Genomic DNA, 16631 nt, shown 5'->3' on the forward strand with positions numbered 1-16631 from the left:
AATCCTATTGAAAACTACCCTTCGTGTGCGTAATCATTGAAAAGTTTCTGGGAGCAATAATCAGTAGGGGTACGCAGTGTATGTTTTTGAATCGTTTTCATTTTGTGTCATTTTTTGCTCAATTTTGTTTTTAAAATGGTTCGTTATTTTTTTCGTTTTTCCCTAATTTTGTGGTTAGTGCACACTAACTGGATTCAGTGCCAATGAAATGAAATGAAATAGACCATGTCAGCAACATTGTCCACTTCCTGCTAACTTTGGCAAGGATATTCAGCAGTGCCACACCATTGAATATACCCGACTATCTTAAAGATAGCTGGATAACTTTATCTGCTTAACTTTAGAACTGCACTGTGAAGACCACACAGATGGAGTAAGAGGATGAGGAGATGGTCTGAGGAAAGAGCCCGAGTGAATTTTTTTTCCAACTTGGGCAGCGGGGTGGGGAGCAGGGCTGGACATGACAGGACTTTTTTTTTTTTCTTTTTAATTTCCTTTTTTTTTTGGTTCTAATTTTTCAAATTTTCCACATCATTCTTCAAAATGCTAGGTTGAGAGAGCATTGTGCAAATCTCATCATTGTGCGAGTTTCCTCACTCCAAAGGACAACAAACCTTCACAAGAGAGCACTGTTCTGTTCGTACGTCTCACTCTGCATGTAAAAGTGGACCCTAACCCCTACACTACTACCTAAACCTCACCTCGAGTTACTAGGCAGCCCTCCTATAGAGATATAAATAGCTAACTTCTACAATGGCCTTGGTTTGTTTTTTATTTTGTTCATAATAAATTAATCAGAAAATAAACAGAACAAAAAAAAAAATGAATACAATATTTTTTGCGCTCCCGTAGGAGTGAATTTTTAAAGTATCCGGTGCGTAAGTAGCATGTGTATGGGTAGATGCTATTTTCTAAACATCAAGAGTGCACGTGTATTTTCAGTTGTGCGTGTGTATTTTACTGGGGGGGGGAAAGGGGGCATCCGGTTTGGGGTTCAGAAGGACACACAGTAGTTATTTTGTAAGAGATATACATGTATATATTACTTATCTGTACACTTTTACACCTGCTAACTGACATCTGTTGTCTTCAGTTTTTGGATGGGAGGTCTAGATAAACTGGTGGGGATTCAGGGTGCAGTGCTAGAGGTCTAGGTTAAATGTGGAGGCATGAGTGAACCAGTGATGGTCTGTGCACAAGTATTTTCAAATCAGTATATGTGCATACTTTATAAATTACCAACCTCCAGGTTTAATTCCGGATGTTTATTTGGGCAGTATCATGATTATTTCATGTATAAAATATACGCGCATTTATCTGTAAAATGGGTAGAGAAAATATGGAGTTTCTTGCACTGGACATATACACATAGTTTCACAGCAGAAATACATGGAATTTTATAAACTGTCTAGGTCTTGCCACACAGTTTATAAAATGTCAGCATTAATCTCCACGCGCCCACTTATGCACCATGCTAACCATGGATAGGTTTGAAAGCTGGGTTACTGTTTAGGGTTCTAATTGCGCAGGTTACCGCAGTGCTTTCCTGGATGCCAGATGCAATCATATCACTGCTGTTTAAGTTTGCAAACCTAAACAGCCGCAGTATGGGGTTAATTTAATACACTTTACCATATATATATATATATATATATATATTCTGAGAACTGCCCATTAGGGATGTGAATCGTGTGATCGATTGTCAAAACGATCGATTTTGGCTGAGGGGGGGGGGGGGAATCTGATCGTCTTAGTTTTTTAGGTTAAAAAATCGTTTTATCGGGGGAGGGGGGAGGGCAGGAAAACCGGCACACCAAAACAACCCTAAAACCCACCCCGACCCTTTAAAATAAATCCTCCACCCTCCCGAACCCCCCCAAAATGTTTTAAATTACCTGGGGTCCAGTGGGGGTGGGTCCCGGCACGATCTCCCGCTCTCTGGCCATGGCTGCGTTAAGAGAAATGGCTCCGGTGGCCCTTTGCCCTTATCATATGACAGGGCAAAGGTAGCGCCGGCGCCATTTTGGTTCCTGTGACCCGACGTCACAAGTGCAGGAGATCGCTCCCGGACCCCCAGGGACTTTTGGCCAGCTTGGGGGGGCCTCCTGACCTCCACAAGACTTGCCAAAAGTACAGCGGGGGTCCGGGAGCGACCTTCTGCACTCGGGCCGTATTGCCAATATTCAAAATGGCGCCGGCGCTACCTTTGCCCTGTCATATGGTAAGGGAAAGGTCCACCGGCGCCATTTCTCTTAACGCAGCCGTGGCCCGAGAGTGGGAGATCGCCCCGAGACCCCCCCACTGGACCCCAGGTAATTTAAAACATTTTGAGGGGGGGTTCGGGAGGGTGGGGGATTTCTTTTAAAGGGTCGGGGTGGGTTTTAGGGTTGTTTTGGTGTGCCGGTTTTCCTGCCCTCCCCCCCTCCCCCGATTTACGATTTTTGACGATAAATCGGTGGAAATTGTTATTGTATCGCGGCTCTAACGATTTTTGATGATTTAAAATATATCTGACGATTGTTTTAAATCGTCAAAAAACGATTCACATCCCTACTGCCCATTGTAACTACCACTAACCTGTAGCTGCCTCTGGTATAAAGCTGCCGCTGGATCATGAAGGATTTCCTAGAAAAACAAATACAGCCATTGGTGCTTCACTAATGATGTTGGATGCTTGAATATTGTTTCATCAGTCTGTTTGTCTATAGCGGGAGAAGCTACAGGCATCCTGACCCAGCCCATACCAAGGATCCTCCCTGTTCTCTACTAAAGACTGCGCCTACTGGATAGCGCTGGGTAAACTTTTTAAACAAGAATTCCATGCGGAACTAATGGAGCCTATTTTCCAGGATGCTCGCGCACATGTGCGCATGCACACGTGGTTCCCCCCCAAAAATGCCCTGTCAGGATCCCCTTACACGCTCTTACATCCTTAGTATTTGGTGGGGATAGGACACTAGACAAAAAAGATATCAGGGGGATATACTCGCACATGCATGCACACACACACATGGTGATCTTATAAGCCTTCTTCCCTTCAGGAGGTAGGATAGAAATTAATTAAATTCAAAACATTATAGGGGGTAATAGGGGTAGCTAGGACTGACGCTTCTGTCCTCGCCCATCTCTTTACAAGCAATAAATACACATAACACAGGTTGGGATCAACAGGCCGCAGCTTTTATTAACAAACATCCCGGAGCCCGAGCCAGCTCACTGTAACAATCAATTACCCCTCCCTCCCCGGCCCATCAGCCACGAACCAGCAAGACGGGCAATCAGAGGCTATCCCAGCCTGTATGCAGTCACATCACGAACATGCCCCCCCGCCCCCGACTCCTGCCGCTGCCCAGCAAGGGGCCGACCACGTCGACCCCGGCCACCGCCCAAGCAAGGAGTCGCACCAATAACAACTGCACCCAGTTGTTCAGTTAGGAACCACTGACCTGACACCTGTCAAGTCAGACACCTTTAACCACTCCATAATCCCCCGATCGGCTCGGGCTACCCCCCCCCCCCCTCCAGCTGCGACAACGCCAAACCCCCGAACAGTAACATCAACCAAAATTAGGGATGGGTGGGCGGGTATCAGCGTCCAGGCGCACGGCAGGTAAGAGGCGAAAGCCTGCTGGACCCCAGGATCCTCCCACTCCCATCTGCCTCAGCTGAAGGGGAACCAATAGGTTCCCTAGAAACCAGAGGTTTGAAAATAAACCTCCTCACACCCCCCCTCCCCTGCCCTAGCTTGTGGCACAAGCCCAGATACGGGCAGCCGCAGATCCCCCCCCCCCCCCAACTTTTAACTCCCGGCTTGCCAGGGAGGAGCCTGGCACCATATTACGGTGGCCAGGCAGGTATGGGACCCGCCTGACCATGCAAAAAATCAACACACTAAAAACAGGGAGATCGATATTCAAAAGACATTTAGACAGATAACTTATCCGTCTAAATGGCAAAACGGCGATATTCATAGCCGTATGCGGCTACATTCTAGGGGTTTCCGGCTAGCTCAATTAGCCGCTCCACGGCTGAATATCGGCCCCTGGAAAAATTATTGAACTATTTACTCTTGGAATAAAGTGTGCACATTATTTAAAAGAAAACTCTATCCTCTGTGTGGGTTCAGCATTCTCTTAAATTTCGTACTGTTTGATCAGAAGACATTCAGATGTTTTGTTGGCTTTAACCCAAAAACCGCCACACAGAGTAACTTACTGGATTTATCAGATTCAACACCAAATCATATGGCTAGGAGGTGGCCAGAGTGTATAAAAAAACATGACATATATACTGACATTACCAGAGAAATCTTGCCCACACAGGTGATGCCGTCTCCTTCAAATTTCTCCTTACAGGAACAGAATCTAGTTCCAGGACCCGTGTACCGGCAAACAGCAAGTGGACTACAGCCCCCGTTGTTCTGTCAAGGAAACACAACAGGTACACTTCAGAACCACCAATCCAAAGGAAAACTGGAGAGCCAGGAGCAAACACTGGCTTACTAATGGTTTTCTATATTTGCTTATGTTTTATTTTATGTCATAAATAGCATTTAAAATCTGATTGCAATTTAATTCTTAATTGTATTTTCTTTTTAAGTAATGTTTTGAATTTGCTACTTATAATTTTATGTAAACCACGTTCATATTATTCAATGACTTTGTGGTAAATCAAGGAAATAAGCTAAATGAAACAAAACTTTGAGCAAGTGCGAATACAGAAAATGCTGCTGTAGCACACAGAAGCTTCTTTCCAGTTCAATTTATGCTGTGGGAGAATGAAATATAAATGTTGCAGAAAGTGATTTCTGTAACTGTTCAGGAGTTTTATCCTGCTTATTTCTGTGATCCCCTTGCAGAAATTCAAGTGCACAGGACACACTACGTGTTTTGGCGCATGTGCACTGCATGTGTTGGAAGCACCAAACTCTGGAGGGATTTTTCCATCTGTTCGTCTTGGGCTCATGCTCTTATCTATGCCCTACCCCATCACTGCTAATTCCACACAAAGTAATACAGTAAATGATAGCAAATAAAGTCCCAAAGAGTCCAGCCAATTTGCCCTGCAAGTTGTTTAGGGTTTGTAACTGCCATACTGTGCAGATTACTCCCAGGTAGAAATGTTCCACCTAAGTGTACCCTGTTTCTTCATTTCCATCCTCAGCTACTAGGGATTCTCTGTGTTTATCCCATTCCCTTTTAAATTCCATTTCTGCTCTTGTTTTTAACAGCTCTTCCAGGAGGGCATTTCATGCATCCACTAACCTTTCTGTGAAGAAATATTTCCTGACATTGTTCCTGAGTCTGCCCCCTTGGAGTTTCAAACCATGACCCCTATTCTACAGTTCTCTTTCCATCATCAAAAGTTTGATCTTGTGCATTATCAATATATTTCAGGTATTTAAAAGTTTAAGAATATAAGAACATAAGAAATTGCCATGCTGGGTCAGACCAAGGGTCCATCAAGCCCAACATCCTGTTTCCAACAGAGGCCAAAACCAGGCCACAAGAACCTGGCAATTACCCAAACACCAAGAAGATCCCATGCTACTGATGCAATTAATAGCAGTGGCTATTCCCTAAGTAAAATTGATTAATAGCCATTAATAAACTTCTCCTCCAAGAACTTATCCAAACCTTTTTTGAACCCAGCTACACTAACTGCACTAACCACATCCTCTGGCAACAAATTCCAGAGCTTTATTGTGCGTTGAGTGAAAAAGAATTTTCTCCGATTAGTCTTAAATGTGCTACTTGCTAACTTAATGGATTGCCCCCTAGTCCTTCTATTATTCGAAAGTGAAAATAACCAAGTCGCATCTACTCATTCAAGACCTCTCATGATCTTAAAGACTTCTATCATATCCCCCCTCAGCCGTAAGATACGCACGTAACCCCCAAAAACCTATCCCTGCGCGCGCTGAGCCTATTTTGCATAGGCTCGGTGGCGTGCGCAAGCCCAGGGACGCACGTATGTCCCGGGGCTTTAAAAAATGGGTGGTCTGGGGACGTGGCCGGGGGCAGGCCAGAATCCTCCTGCACAGCGGCCTGTACTGGGGGATGGTGAGCCGGCAGGTGTAACTCAACGAAATAAGGTAGGGGGGGATTTAGGTAGGGCTGGGGGGGGGGGGGGGGGTTAGAAAGGGGAAGGGAGGGAAAGGTGGGGGGACCAAAGCCATTGGGCCTCCCCCAGGGCTCGGCGCGTGCAAGGTGCATAAGTGTGCACCCCCTTGCGCTCGCCGACCCCGGATTTTATAACATACGCGCAGCAGCGCGCGCGTATGTTATAAAATTGGGTGTACATCTGCTGGAGTCAGAGTAATATGGAAGGGATGCAGAGGGCGCTCCAACTTATTAGGGGCCATCCTTACAGTTTTTGCTCTGACTCCATCTGCTGGAAGGGGGACATAACCCACTGTCTGGACTGATCCGGGTACGTACAGGGAAAAGTGATTACTAGACATTTGTCTTAGCCTTCTCACTTATTGTATAGTTTCTAGACATTTGTCTGTCATATCTGTATGTTTCAACTAGACTGTAAGCCCCATACAGCAGGGACTGTTATTCGTATCTGTACAGTGCTGCATATTCAGGAGAGGACTTCCCAAAAGACAGAGGGTGGCCAAGCCATGGGAAGTCCACTACTGTTACTGGAAGTAGCTTCAGTGGCCAAGTCACTATGAGGACGGTCCACTGATACGTCATTGAGGGGAAATCTCCTTCAGACTCATGATTTTGGCGGGGGGGGGGGGGGGGGAGGTCAACCACTTGTGTGCGCCTATGGGGCATCAGGAGGATCAAATCCTCTGCTCTGCATATGCTTAGTAGTACTGTAGAAAAGTCTAGTACTACTGATAGCATTATTTATTTTTAAAGCACTGCTAGACGTACATAGTGCTGTACAGATACACATACAACAGTCCCTGCTCCATGGAGCTTTCAATCTAGTCAAGACAAACAAGAGTCTGTAATATAGCATTTTGATGATTTGTTCAACTATGGTCTGGTGCCCTGAGGGTTAAGATCCCAGCATAAGTAGAGCCTCGGAGCATCAGGGTGTGTGTGGGGGGGGGGGGGGGGGGGGGACGACAATTTTCTTTGTGGGTGGGGGAGCAGACTTAGGGGATATAACTTTTTAAAATTATTATTATTCACTGGGTATTGGCGAAGAGGAAGGAAGTCAGGGCATGGGGGAAAAATGGTGGATGGTTCCTTAGCTCAGGACTGCTATAGAAGTGCCTAGATTTGGCCAGCCAAATTAGGTGGCTAATTCTCAGATGCAGTACTAGCCACCTGACTTTCTCCTCTCGCCTAAACCCTGCCCATGGGCCCACCCAGATGTTCGCCAGCTACATTTAGCCACCTGGTGAAAATTGGCTAGGCTAACTGACTAAATTTAAAGGCTTTGATCTAGCCAGCTAAATCCTTACAAGTCAGCTAGGACCCCTTTGAATATAGACCTCCTTGGAAAGTTTCAATAGAGAACCTCCACATTACAGCAACATGAACACTGTCAAACCTCTCTGCAAAGATTGATGGGGTCGCATTTCTCTATTCCATCACCGCTGTACCCAGAGGCACAATTACAGGCCACCTACAAAAGAAGAGATAACAAGAAGTCATTCTGAAATCTTAAAATGAATTAAAAAAAAATATCATGGAAACTGTTTCTGACAGTAGGATTTAAGGACAGGACACTCAGTTTTAGCCCTGTGTCTCCCTATTTAAATTTAAATTATTTTTTCATAATAGTTTTGTTTCTCATCCCTTTTCTACTTTGCACAGACTCTCCCAATTGCTGGAACTTCTCAGTCCTGTAGTTCTGTTTTGCTGAAGTCTCCAAAATCTTCAGCAGGGGAGATCCATTTAATGCATCTGAGTGACCAACAAAATCAGCCAGTCTCCAGCAAAACCCCATTACAAATCTCCAGCACAGATCTGCGGGCTCATGGAAATTACTGTTTACAGTATGCGGGCACATTAAACTTTATGCCTGCTTCTACAGTGCTGTGATTAGAAAGCATAAAATGAATGTCCGGTATTAGCCTGAATTTGCAATGTTTCAATGCTGACTGTGGTAATTCTTTATATGTTAGAGAGCTATCATCAGTTAGGGGAGCCGTTGACCTCATACAATTGATTTAGTCCCCTACACGAGGCAGGTCCTATGTTGGAGCTGTTTTGTCACAAAAACTGGGTAGGGCAAATTTCCCAATTTCTTATTCTTGAACTCCTTTGGTCCCATCATGCTGTAATTCTTTTTAAAGTGTGTGAGTATAAATTGCAAGGAATTTGCCATCATGATAGTAAAAAGTTGTCAGACCTCAGGTCAGTCTAGAAACCTTTGGTAAAATCTGGACTACAGGGACTCTATGAAGAGGGAGTAAGTGTGAAGGAAGCAATCAATAAATGGAATTCTTCATTGTCAAATACTTATGCTTATAGTAGCTTCTCCTAGGATGGAAGAAACCAGGTGCATATGAAAACATGCCCCATGGTTTACTAAGAATCCTGTAAACCAAAGTCTATTAGAAAAATCAAGAGGAGATAGCGTAAAAGTCATAGTGTGAGAGATAAACAGTTACAAATGCAGATACTGAAAGATTATAAAGCAAATTGTCATAAAGTTAGGTGTTACTTTATATCTGCCAGGATTGAGAAGTCTATATATCACCCAAGTGAACTGATTTATATAGTTAAAAAACTTATTATGAAGCCAAAAATACATAATCAGTCTCTGATTAACTGTGTCTTTATTGCTGATTACTCTGAAGAGAAAATTTGTAAGATTCAATTGCAGTATGTTATTGAGAACAACACACCAATTTAAGCAATACAAGTCAATTTGCTTGATAGTTGGAGATCCTCTAGTTATACATTACAAATAAAGGTACTATCGGCGAATTCTAATCTTAAATCAACTTACTATCAGTTAGATCCATGTCCTTTTGAGATAGTTAAGGGCATGAAAAATAGAATTCTTGAATGTATTGCTCATATGATAAATAAATCTCTAAAAGAGGAATGTACACATGTACAGCTAATGATAGCAACCATTAGGCCTGTTCAAAAGAATCCAGCTCTTCCTATTGAGTAGCTATCAAATTATCATCCGATCTCTACTCTTCTCACATTGGAAAGGTCCTCGAAAAGTGTGTGTATCACAATTAGAGGAGCTCTCGGAGAGCAAGAGCTGTTTAACTAATAATATGGATTTAGGAAGGTACATGGAACAGAGACCCTGTTGCTATTGCTTATGGATTTGTTACTTTGCAGATGGGATATTGGAGGCGCTGGACTATTGGTGCAATTGGATAATTTTGCAGCTTTTGTCACAGGAAGTAATGAATTATTGATAAGGCGTCTCCATCATCTGGGGATAGGTAGTACTGTGCTCTCATGGTTTGCTTCATTTCTGCAGGAAAGGAAACAGCGCATTCAGACAGGCCAGTACCACTCTATGTGGAGGGTATTGGGTTCGGGAGTTCCACAGGGCTCTGCGCTGTCTTCTTTTCTATTTAATATTTAGCTTCAGCCCTTGGGAAATTTATTAACATCTCTGGGGGGTATTGTATTTATTATATGTGGATGATATCCAGCTTATTTTTATCCCTAGTGAGCCAGATAGCTCTTTTCTAACTATATTTTTTTGAAACAATCTCCATATACATGATGTAAAAAGTTACATCAAACCCTGTTTGATGTAACTTTTTACCTTCTATATAGTTGTTAATTGGTTTCCCCTGTTCTATTGTAAACCGGTACGATAAGACCGCGTCTTGAGTATCGGTATAGTAAAAGAATTTAAATAAATAAATAAAATAAATATACTCAAATGTTGGTTGAAGCAGAACAAATTTGTTCAAAATCTTCGAAAGGCTATTTTGTTATGGGTAGCAAAAAGGTCCCAAGAGACAGAAAGCTCAATATTAATTATGAAGGCTTAATTTTGCCTATTTCTTTTGAAGCAAGGAACTTGAAAATGATCATTGACTCAAACTCGAGCCTTAAAACACATGTAAAAGCTAGGTTTTTTTGAACTGAAAATGTTGAGGCCACTAATATTGCTATTTTCTGAGGATCAGTTTAGAACAGTTTTGCAGGCTTTAGTGTTTGGCCAATTATATTATTGCAACAGCTTATATGTTGGGCTACCAAAATGCCTAATTAGGATACTGTAACTAGTACAGGATGCAGCAGCTAGACTGCTTACTGGTGCTATGTACAGGGATCACATTTCATCACTGTTAGAAGATCAACATTGGCTTATAATACAGTGGAGAGCTCAGTTTAAGGTCTTAGTGACAATTTTTAAGCTCCTTGCACTTTAGCATGTAAGTTAATTGAATATAAATCAGTTCGGTTACTGAGATTCTCTGAGAAAAATGTGATAATTATTTTACCTTTAAAGAAATACAGATTGCAATAAACATAGTCATGAGCATTTTTCTATATTGGTCCTACATTGTGGAATGCTCTCCCAGTAGAGCTAAGGGGACAGAAAGATTTAAAAGCTTTCAGAAAAAAGTTAAATGCGTATTTTATGCAGGCATTTCAAACAGACATAATTTTGTTATCTGTTTTGATAGTGCTCGTAACATGTTGAGTGCTAAGATAATGTTTATAGTGTTATGTGTTCATTTTGTTATGAATGGATATGTCGTAATCTGCCCTGAACAAGGGATTGGAGGAGGCGGAATATAAAAATGCTTTAAATAAATACGTAAATAAATGTAAACCATTCTTACCAAATTGGGTCCAGTTTTAGTACATTCTGCATTGCTATGGCAGCCTCCATTTTTCTCTAAGCAGCCATCAATTTCTGTGAGAAGAGATGACAGGTACAGCAGGGGGATTAATCTATAAAGCTACAGTGCCAACTCGCAGAGGACACTACGGCTGGTCACCAATATCAGGACCTGCACACCCAGATGAACTTTCTTTGAAACAACTCCGAGAAATCTTAGTGTGCTTATGAAAGTGCATTCTTAGGATGTGTAAGCATCTTAATTCAATCTTTTTTTGTTTTTTCTGTTTGTGGCACTTAGAACCAGGGATGTACAAATCATTTGGGGTTCAAACAGCATTATACATTTTAGGTAGCTCTACTCCATGAAAATCTTCCCAAAACATTAAGTGGAAAACTTTCAGGGGAGTTCATGCTTGTTCATGCGGATATTAGCAGGTTTTCTTTGTTTATCCATTTCTGCTAAGTTTGTCCAGTGAGCTTAGCATATTATATTTCAACAATACATGCTCATGGAGCATTCGCTGGATTTTGGCCACTTTTTTCTTTGGATAGATTTCTACAAACTGAATATAAAACTGTCTGATATGTAATTTAAGACTGTACATTTTTTTTTTTTGTCTAAAAGGTTTGCCCATCCATTCTCAGAATTGTTTATAAACCATTGCATGATACCTCTCTCCTCTTCAAAATGGCTGAGGCTGCCCCAATCACTGGGAAAACAATTTATGATGGGTTGGGCATCTAGAAGAGGATATGGGGGACAAGAAGATGAGAGCAGAACAATGAGGCATAGGCATGGCGAACTGAAGATAAAGGAAGAAAAGAGACTGTTGGAGGTTGGGTTTAGTTTAATCATTGAGAACAAGCCATAATTGCCCCAGTTTCCAAGCTAAGGAGACCTCTTAATTTAAGAACAGCAGTCTATTTCCTGTTTGCCACCCACATTCAAAGCATGTTGGAGATCTATTGATCTGAGTAGTATGAATATACAAACATCGGGGTAACTTGCTCGATACGACGGTTACTACCCTCAAACATTAAGCATTATTCTTCACTTTGATACAGCTCCAACACTGCTCTCTGCATCAGTGGTGGGGGTGGAAAGAAATTAGAATCAAAAAGCTACCAATAAAGGCCCTGAACTCAGCGGTGGGAGTAACAGATAAGTATGAGAAAATAAGTGTGAAAGCTTGCTGGGCAGACTGGATGGGCCACTTGGTCTTCTTCTGCCGTCATTTCTATGTTTCTATATGTTAAGAAGCTTTTAGATGGATAACTCAGAAATTATTTCGCTAAATTAATATTTGGACACTTAGCTGGCTATGTTTTAGCTGGATAATAAGTTATCCAGGTAGAACTCAGCTGGCTAAATTAGGGGCATTCTGGGGGGCAGGAGGGGTTCCTAACTGGGAGGAGTTGATCTAGCCGGCTAAGTTATCCGGCTAACTCTGATATTAGCTGGCTAAGTCTTGTCAGGTCAAAGAGCTGACCTAGAGTTAGACGGATAAAGTTAGCCAGATACTTTAAGATAGCTGGTTATATTCAATAACCAGCTATCAATATTTATAGCTGAATGATGGACCGCGAACAAAAAAGGAGCGGGACAGGCAATAGTGTGCAGCTGGCCAAATTGCAGTGGTGTGTTTCACTGTCACCCACACAGCACCATAGGAAAAGGTGTCGCTATTTCCCGCAGTACTGCCGGCAATAATGTGAAAAACATTATTGCCCACAGTGCTGCCAGGACAGAACTCCGTCCAAACCCTGCCCACACTCCTCCCCTTCCCTTAATTTGCAAAGTACTGCCACGATGCAGCCGGTATCACGTGCGGTAGGGCGTTATTGCATGCGAGAAGGCCACATCGCAGCTTGATGAATGACCCGGTAAGTTTGCTATTTGGACAGTGGCTGAATATGGACCTCGTTGGTATTTAAGCAGTAGTCTTACATTTCCGAAAGAGAAATATAGGCTTACAACAACAGAATGCATTAGGTTGTGACTTGAAAATATAAATAAGTGTCCTAACTCCTCCCCCAGCATTCCTCCAATTATATGCTCTGTTCAGAGCTTCCAGTGTCCTTAAATTAGGCCCAAGGAGGGCAAAGGGAAAGGAGGAAACAAGGTAATGGCAAAGAGAGAAAACCAAAACAGGGCAGTAGCAGCAAAGCAATGATATAAAGCATATGCAGTCCGGCCTGATATTTTATTTCTTTGGTTTCTTCCCATCTTATAAATGTTTAACATATTCAAAAATAAAAAGATATAGAGGTCAATATTCAGTAAGCCAGTGAGCAGCAAAGTGATCCGGGTGAAATGATCTGGACAACTTTAACTGGCTATCCAGTGGAACTTACCTGGATAAGCATTCCGCGGAATATATCCAGATAAAGTTATCTGGATAACTTTAGGGTAGGTATCTTTCCAGCCAGGCTCAGCTGGAAAGGTTTTTCTGGCTAGTGCTGAATAGCAGTGCTCACTGGTTAAAATTTAAGAACCCCCCCCAGAACTCCTCCCTAAGTGCCTAGTTTTTAATCCTGCTAAACATTTGTGTGGGTGATGAATTGTCAGGACAAACTTTAGCCAGTCACCAGGAGTAAATATTCAAATTTCAGGTTTTGTCTAGCTAACTGCAAACGTTTGTCAGACAAAGCCTTTGGAAGTCGACCTCACAGTTTCTTTAATTTTGCATCCTCTGTATGGCTCATGCTGGTTGAAAGTCCTGTCCTATTTACAATTAATTAGGTGCCAAAATTTTGCATGTCAGAACATTTCTGTGCCAAGAATGGCGAATAAAGTAAAGAGTTTTCAGAGATACCAGAAGAAGATGTCTTACAGTGGCTAACAGTAAAGAACATACAGTATATATGTTCATTTAGCAGCTATTCATTAAGGGTAATATCTGAAAGCTCCTAAGATGATATATGTGAGCTTTGGAACCACATCGGTCCTTTTTTCTATCTAAATATCTACCCTCATAAGAATCTGCAAAGCATCCAATTTTCTCCAGGTCCAGTCTGGGTGCTGCAGAACATTCATGGAAAGCTGTGTCATTTGACCTTTTCCCTTAATGGATTAATTATTTTTACAGCAGTTTTGAAATTATAATGTAATAAATTTCAAAGAAGTGTGATCACAAGCTCCCCAGCTCAAGTAACAAAGAACTGTGGCTAAAGTGATCCATGAATCAGGAAGACAAATGGAAATGTTTTTTTTTATCTAGTTTCATCATTTCTTGTTTACAGACTGTGTACATGTTCCCCATTTCTAAGGCCACCAAACCTTTTCTGTGTCCGAGAATCTACTATCGCTATTATCATCTACCATCAAATTCGTATCCACTCCTGGTAACTTGATAGGCTAGCTCTCTCCAAGGCAATTTATCACTAGCTGCTTCCCAAAGTTGCTACAGACACGGTGACTTCCATAATCCTATCCATCCATCTACTAATTAGGAAAGGCCTTTTGTACAACGTGGCGTCACTGAACTGCATCTGCCTTTTCTCCAGGACACTGAGTACTCACCCAAACACAGGATCCCATCTCCAGTATAGCCTTCATGACAAGAGCATGTTCTCTCCCCTGCTGAGACTTTAGTGCAGTCTGCATGGATGGAGCAACCACCATTACCATCAACGCAAGGATTGACTTCTGGGAGCCAAATGAAAAAAAAAAAAAAGAATTAACCCCCATTATAACCTATTCCCCAGCCCCCGCCCCTCTGGAATTACCTCACACTAGTCCAGGGAAAAGTAGTTGTGAGATTGTGACCCGTGCACACTTTTCCCGGATTATTCCTGCCCCTTCCCCCTGTGGCAAGTTTCAAAGCAAAAGTACAAGTACTTTGAAAATTAAATCCAAGAGAAATAAAAAGTGTCAGACCTCTAGACAACGCAACAATTGCTCATTCTAATGAGCAGTTGATAGTGACGGCCTTGCACCATCAAGGTAACGTTACAGTGGAACCTATTTTTTGCCATGCCATACAAAAGTTCTTGGGCGACATGATACCCGAAGTTTTTGTAATTCCTTCTGATGCAAGCTCCTGGTTTTTGCGGAGTCCTCTCCTGCCTATAGATTCTTTCAGTTTCTCTCTGGATTCCTTTGTGGAAATGATACCTGTGCAGTGGGTTCCATTCCCGGTGAATCCAGCAACACACAGGCAAGTAGGCGGGGAACTGGGCGAGTCTGGAGACCCTGCAAGGCAACTGAAATGAACAATGATAGCTGTAGAGCCTTCACTGCAGTAGAGGTCAAAGGAAGGAAGAAACATAAAGACCACCCAGTCTGGCAATTTGAGTCTGTCTACTGTGATATCGCAGATCTTACTTAATCTGTGGTCTTCTGTTGCCTTCCATCCATCATCAAAGTCTGAGGACAATTTTGAAAGATTTTTATATGGGTAAACACATAATTACCAGTGTAAAACTGAACCCCTAGCCTACCTCCCATCAAGTCTACAAGTAACAGTACGATAGTTATTTCGCAATACGTGCATTTTTACTTGCAGGGAAAAGGGGATGAGGTTAAGTTGAGGGAGGGAAAGTACAAGAGGTAATTTAATTTTGAAATCACCGTGCCTACTTTCCAGCATGTTATCGGGCAAATTTTCAAAGGGCCATGTGCGTAAAAATCGGGACTTATGTGCGTGGCTGGGCCCTGCACGGGTTGAGCACATTTTCAAAAGGGCCCGGCCATGTACGTAAATCCCAATATGCACACAAGTGCTGGGCCCCGAAAAAGGGGTAGGCTGGGGGGGGGGGGGGCATGGTCTGGGCAGAGAGGGGCAGGGCGGGACGGAGGCCAGCCGGGACAGCGGCCATTAGCCACTGTTTCGGGGAAGCACGCGCCAGCAGCTGCTTCTGCTCTGGAGGAACAGTAAGTAATAAAATAAATTTAGGGAAAGGTAGGTTAGGTTTGGGGGTTGGGAAGGAGAGGGGAAGAGGGAGGAAGTGAAGGTAGGGGGGTAGAAAAGTTCCCTCCCAGTCTGCTCCTTAATTGGAGCAGATTGGGAGGGAACTGGGAAAGGCCTGATTGCATCACCGCGTGTATTTTACAAAATGTTGCCGTCCCTGCTAGGGATGTGAATCGTTTTAGGACGATTAAAATTATCGTCCGATAATTTTAATATCGTCTTAAACCGTTATGGAACACAATACAATACAGATTCTAACGATTTATCGTTATAAATCGTTAGAATCGTGAGCCGGCACACTAAAACCCCCTAAAACCCACCCCCGACCCTTTAAATTAAATCCCCCACCCTCCCGAACCCCCCCCAAATAACTTAAATAACCTGCGGGTCCAGCGGCGGTCCGGAACGGCAGCGGTCCGGAACGGGCTCCTGCTCCTGCATCTTGTCGTCTTCGGCCGGCGCCATTTTCCAAAATGGCGCCGAAAAATGGCGGCGGCCATAGACGAAAAAGATTGGACGGCAGGAGGTCCTTCCGGACCCCCGCTGGACTTTTGGCAAGTCTCGTGGGGGTCAGGAGGCCCCCCACAAGCTGGCCAAAAGTTCCTGGAGGTCCAGCGGGGGTCAGGGAGCGATTTCCCGCCGCGAATCGTTTTCGTACGGAAAATGGCGCCGGCAGGAGATCGACTGCAGGAGGTCGTTCAGCGAGGCGCCGGAACCCTCGCTGAACGACCTCCTGCAGTCGATCTCCTGCCGGCGCCATTTTCCGTACGAAAACGATTCGCGGCGGGAAATCGCTCCCTGACCCCCGCTGGACCTCCAGGAACTTTTGGCCAGCTTGTGGGGGGCCTCCTGACCCCCACGAGACTTGCCAAAAGTCCAGCGGGGGTCCGGAAGGACCTCCTGCCGTCCAATCTTTTTCGTCTATGGCCGCCGCCATTTTTCGGCGCCATTTTGGAAAATGGCGCCGGC

General features: G+C 43.4%; 1 protein-coding gene across 1 annotated transcript in view; it reads right to left on the reverse strand.

The window, feature by feature from the left end:
* STAB1 (stabilin 1) overlaps positions 1-16631 on the reverse strand; it is a 335521-nt gene that overhangs the window by 131727 nt on the left and 187163 nt on the right. Inside the window, exons 41-46 of the mRNA XM_029599456.1 lie at positions 14867-14955; positions 14273-14398; positions 10748-10821; positions 7519-7593; positions 4301-4420; positions 2578-2625 (exon numbers count right to left, since the gene is read on the reverse strand). Of these exons, the coding sequence (XP_029455316.1) occupies positions 2578-2625; positions 4301-4420; positions 7519-7593; positions 10748-10821; positions 14273-14398; positions 14867-14955 (532 nt within the window). The remainder of the gene's footprint in view (positions 1-2577; positions 2626-4300; positions 4421-7518; positions 7594-10747; positions 10822-14272; positions 14399-14866; positions 14956-16631) is intronic.

This window comes from Rhinatrema bivittatum, chromosome 4 (assembly GCF_901001135.1).
Source record: "Rhinatrema bivittatum chromosome 4, aRhiBiv1.1, whole genome shotgun sequence".
Taxonomy (NCBI): Eukaryota; Metazoa; Chordata; class Amphibia; order Gymnophiona; family Rhinatrematidae; genus Rhinatrema; species Rhinatrema bivittatum.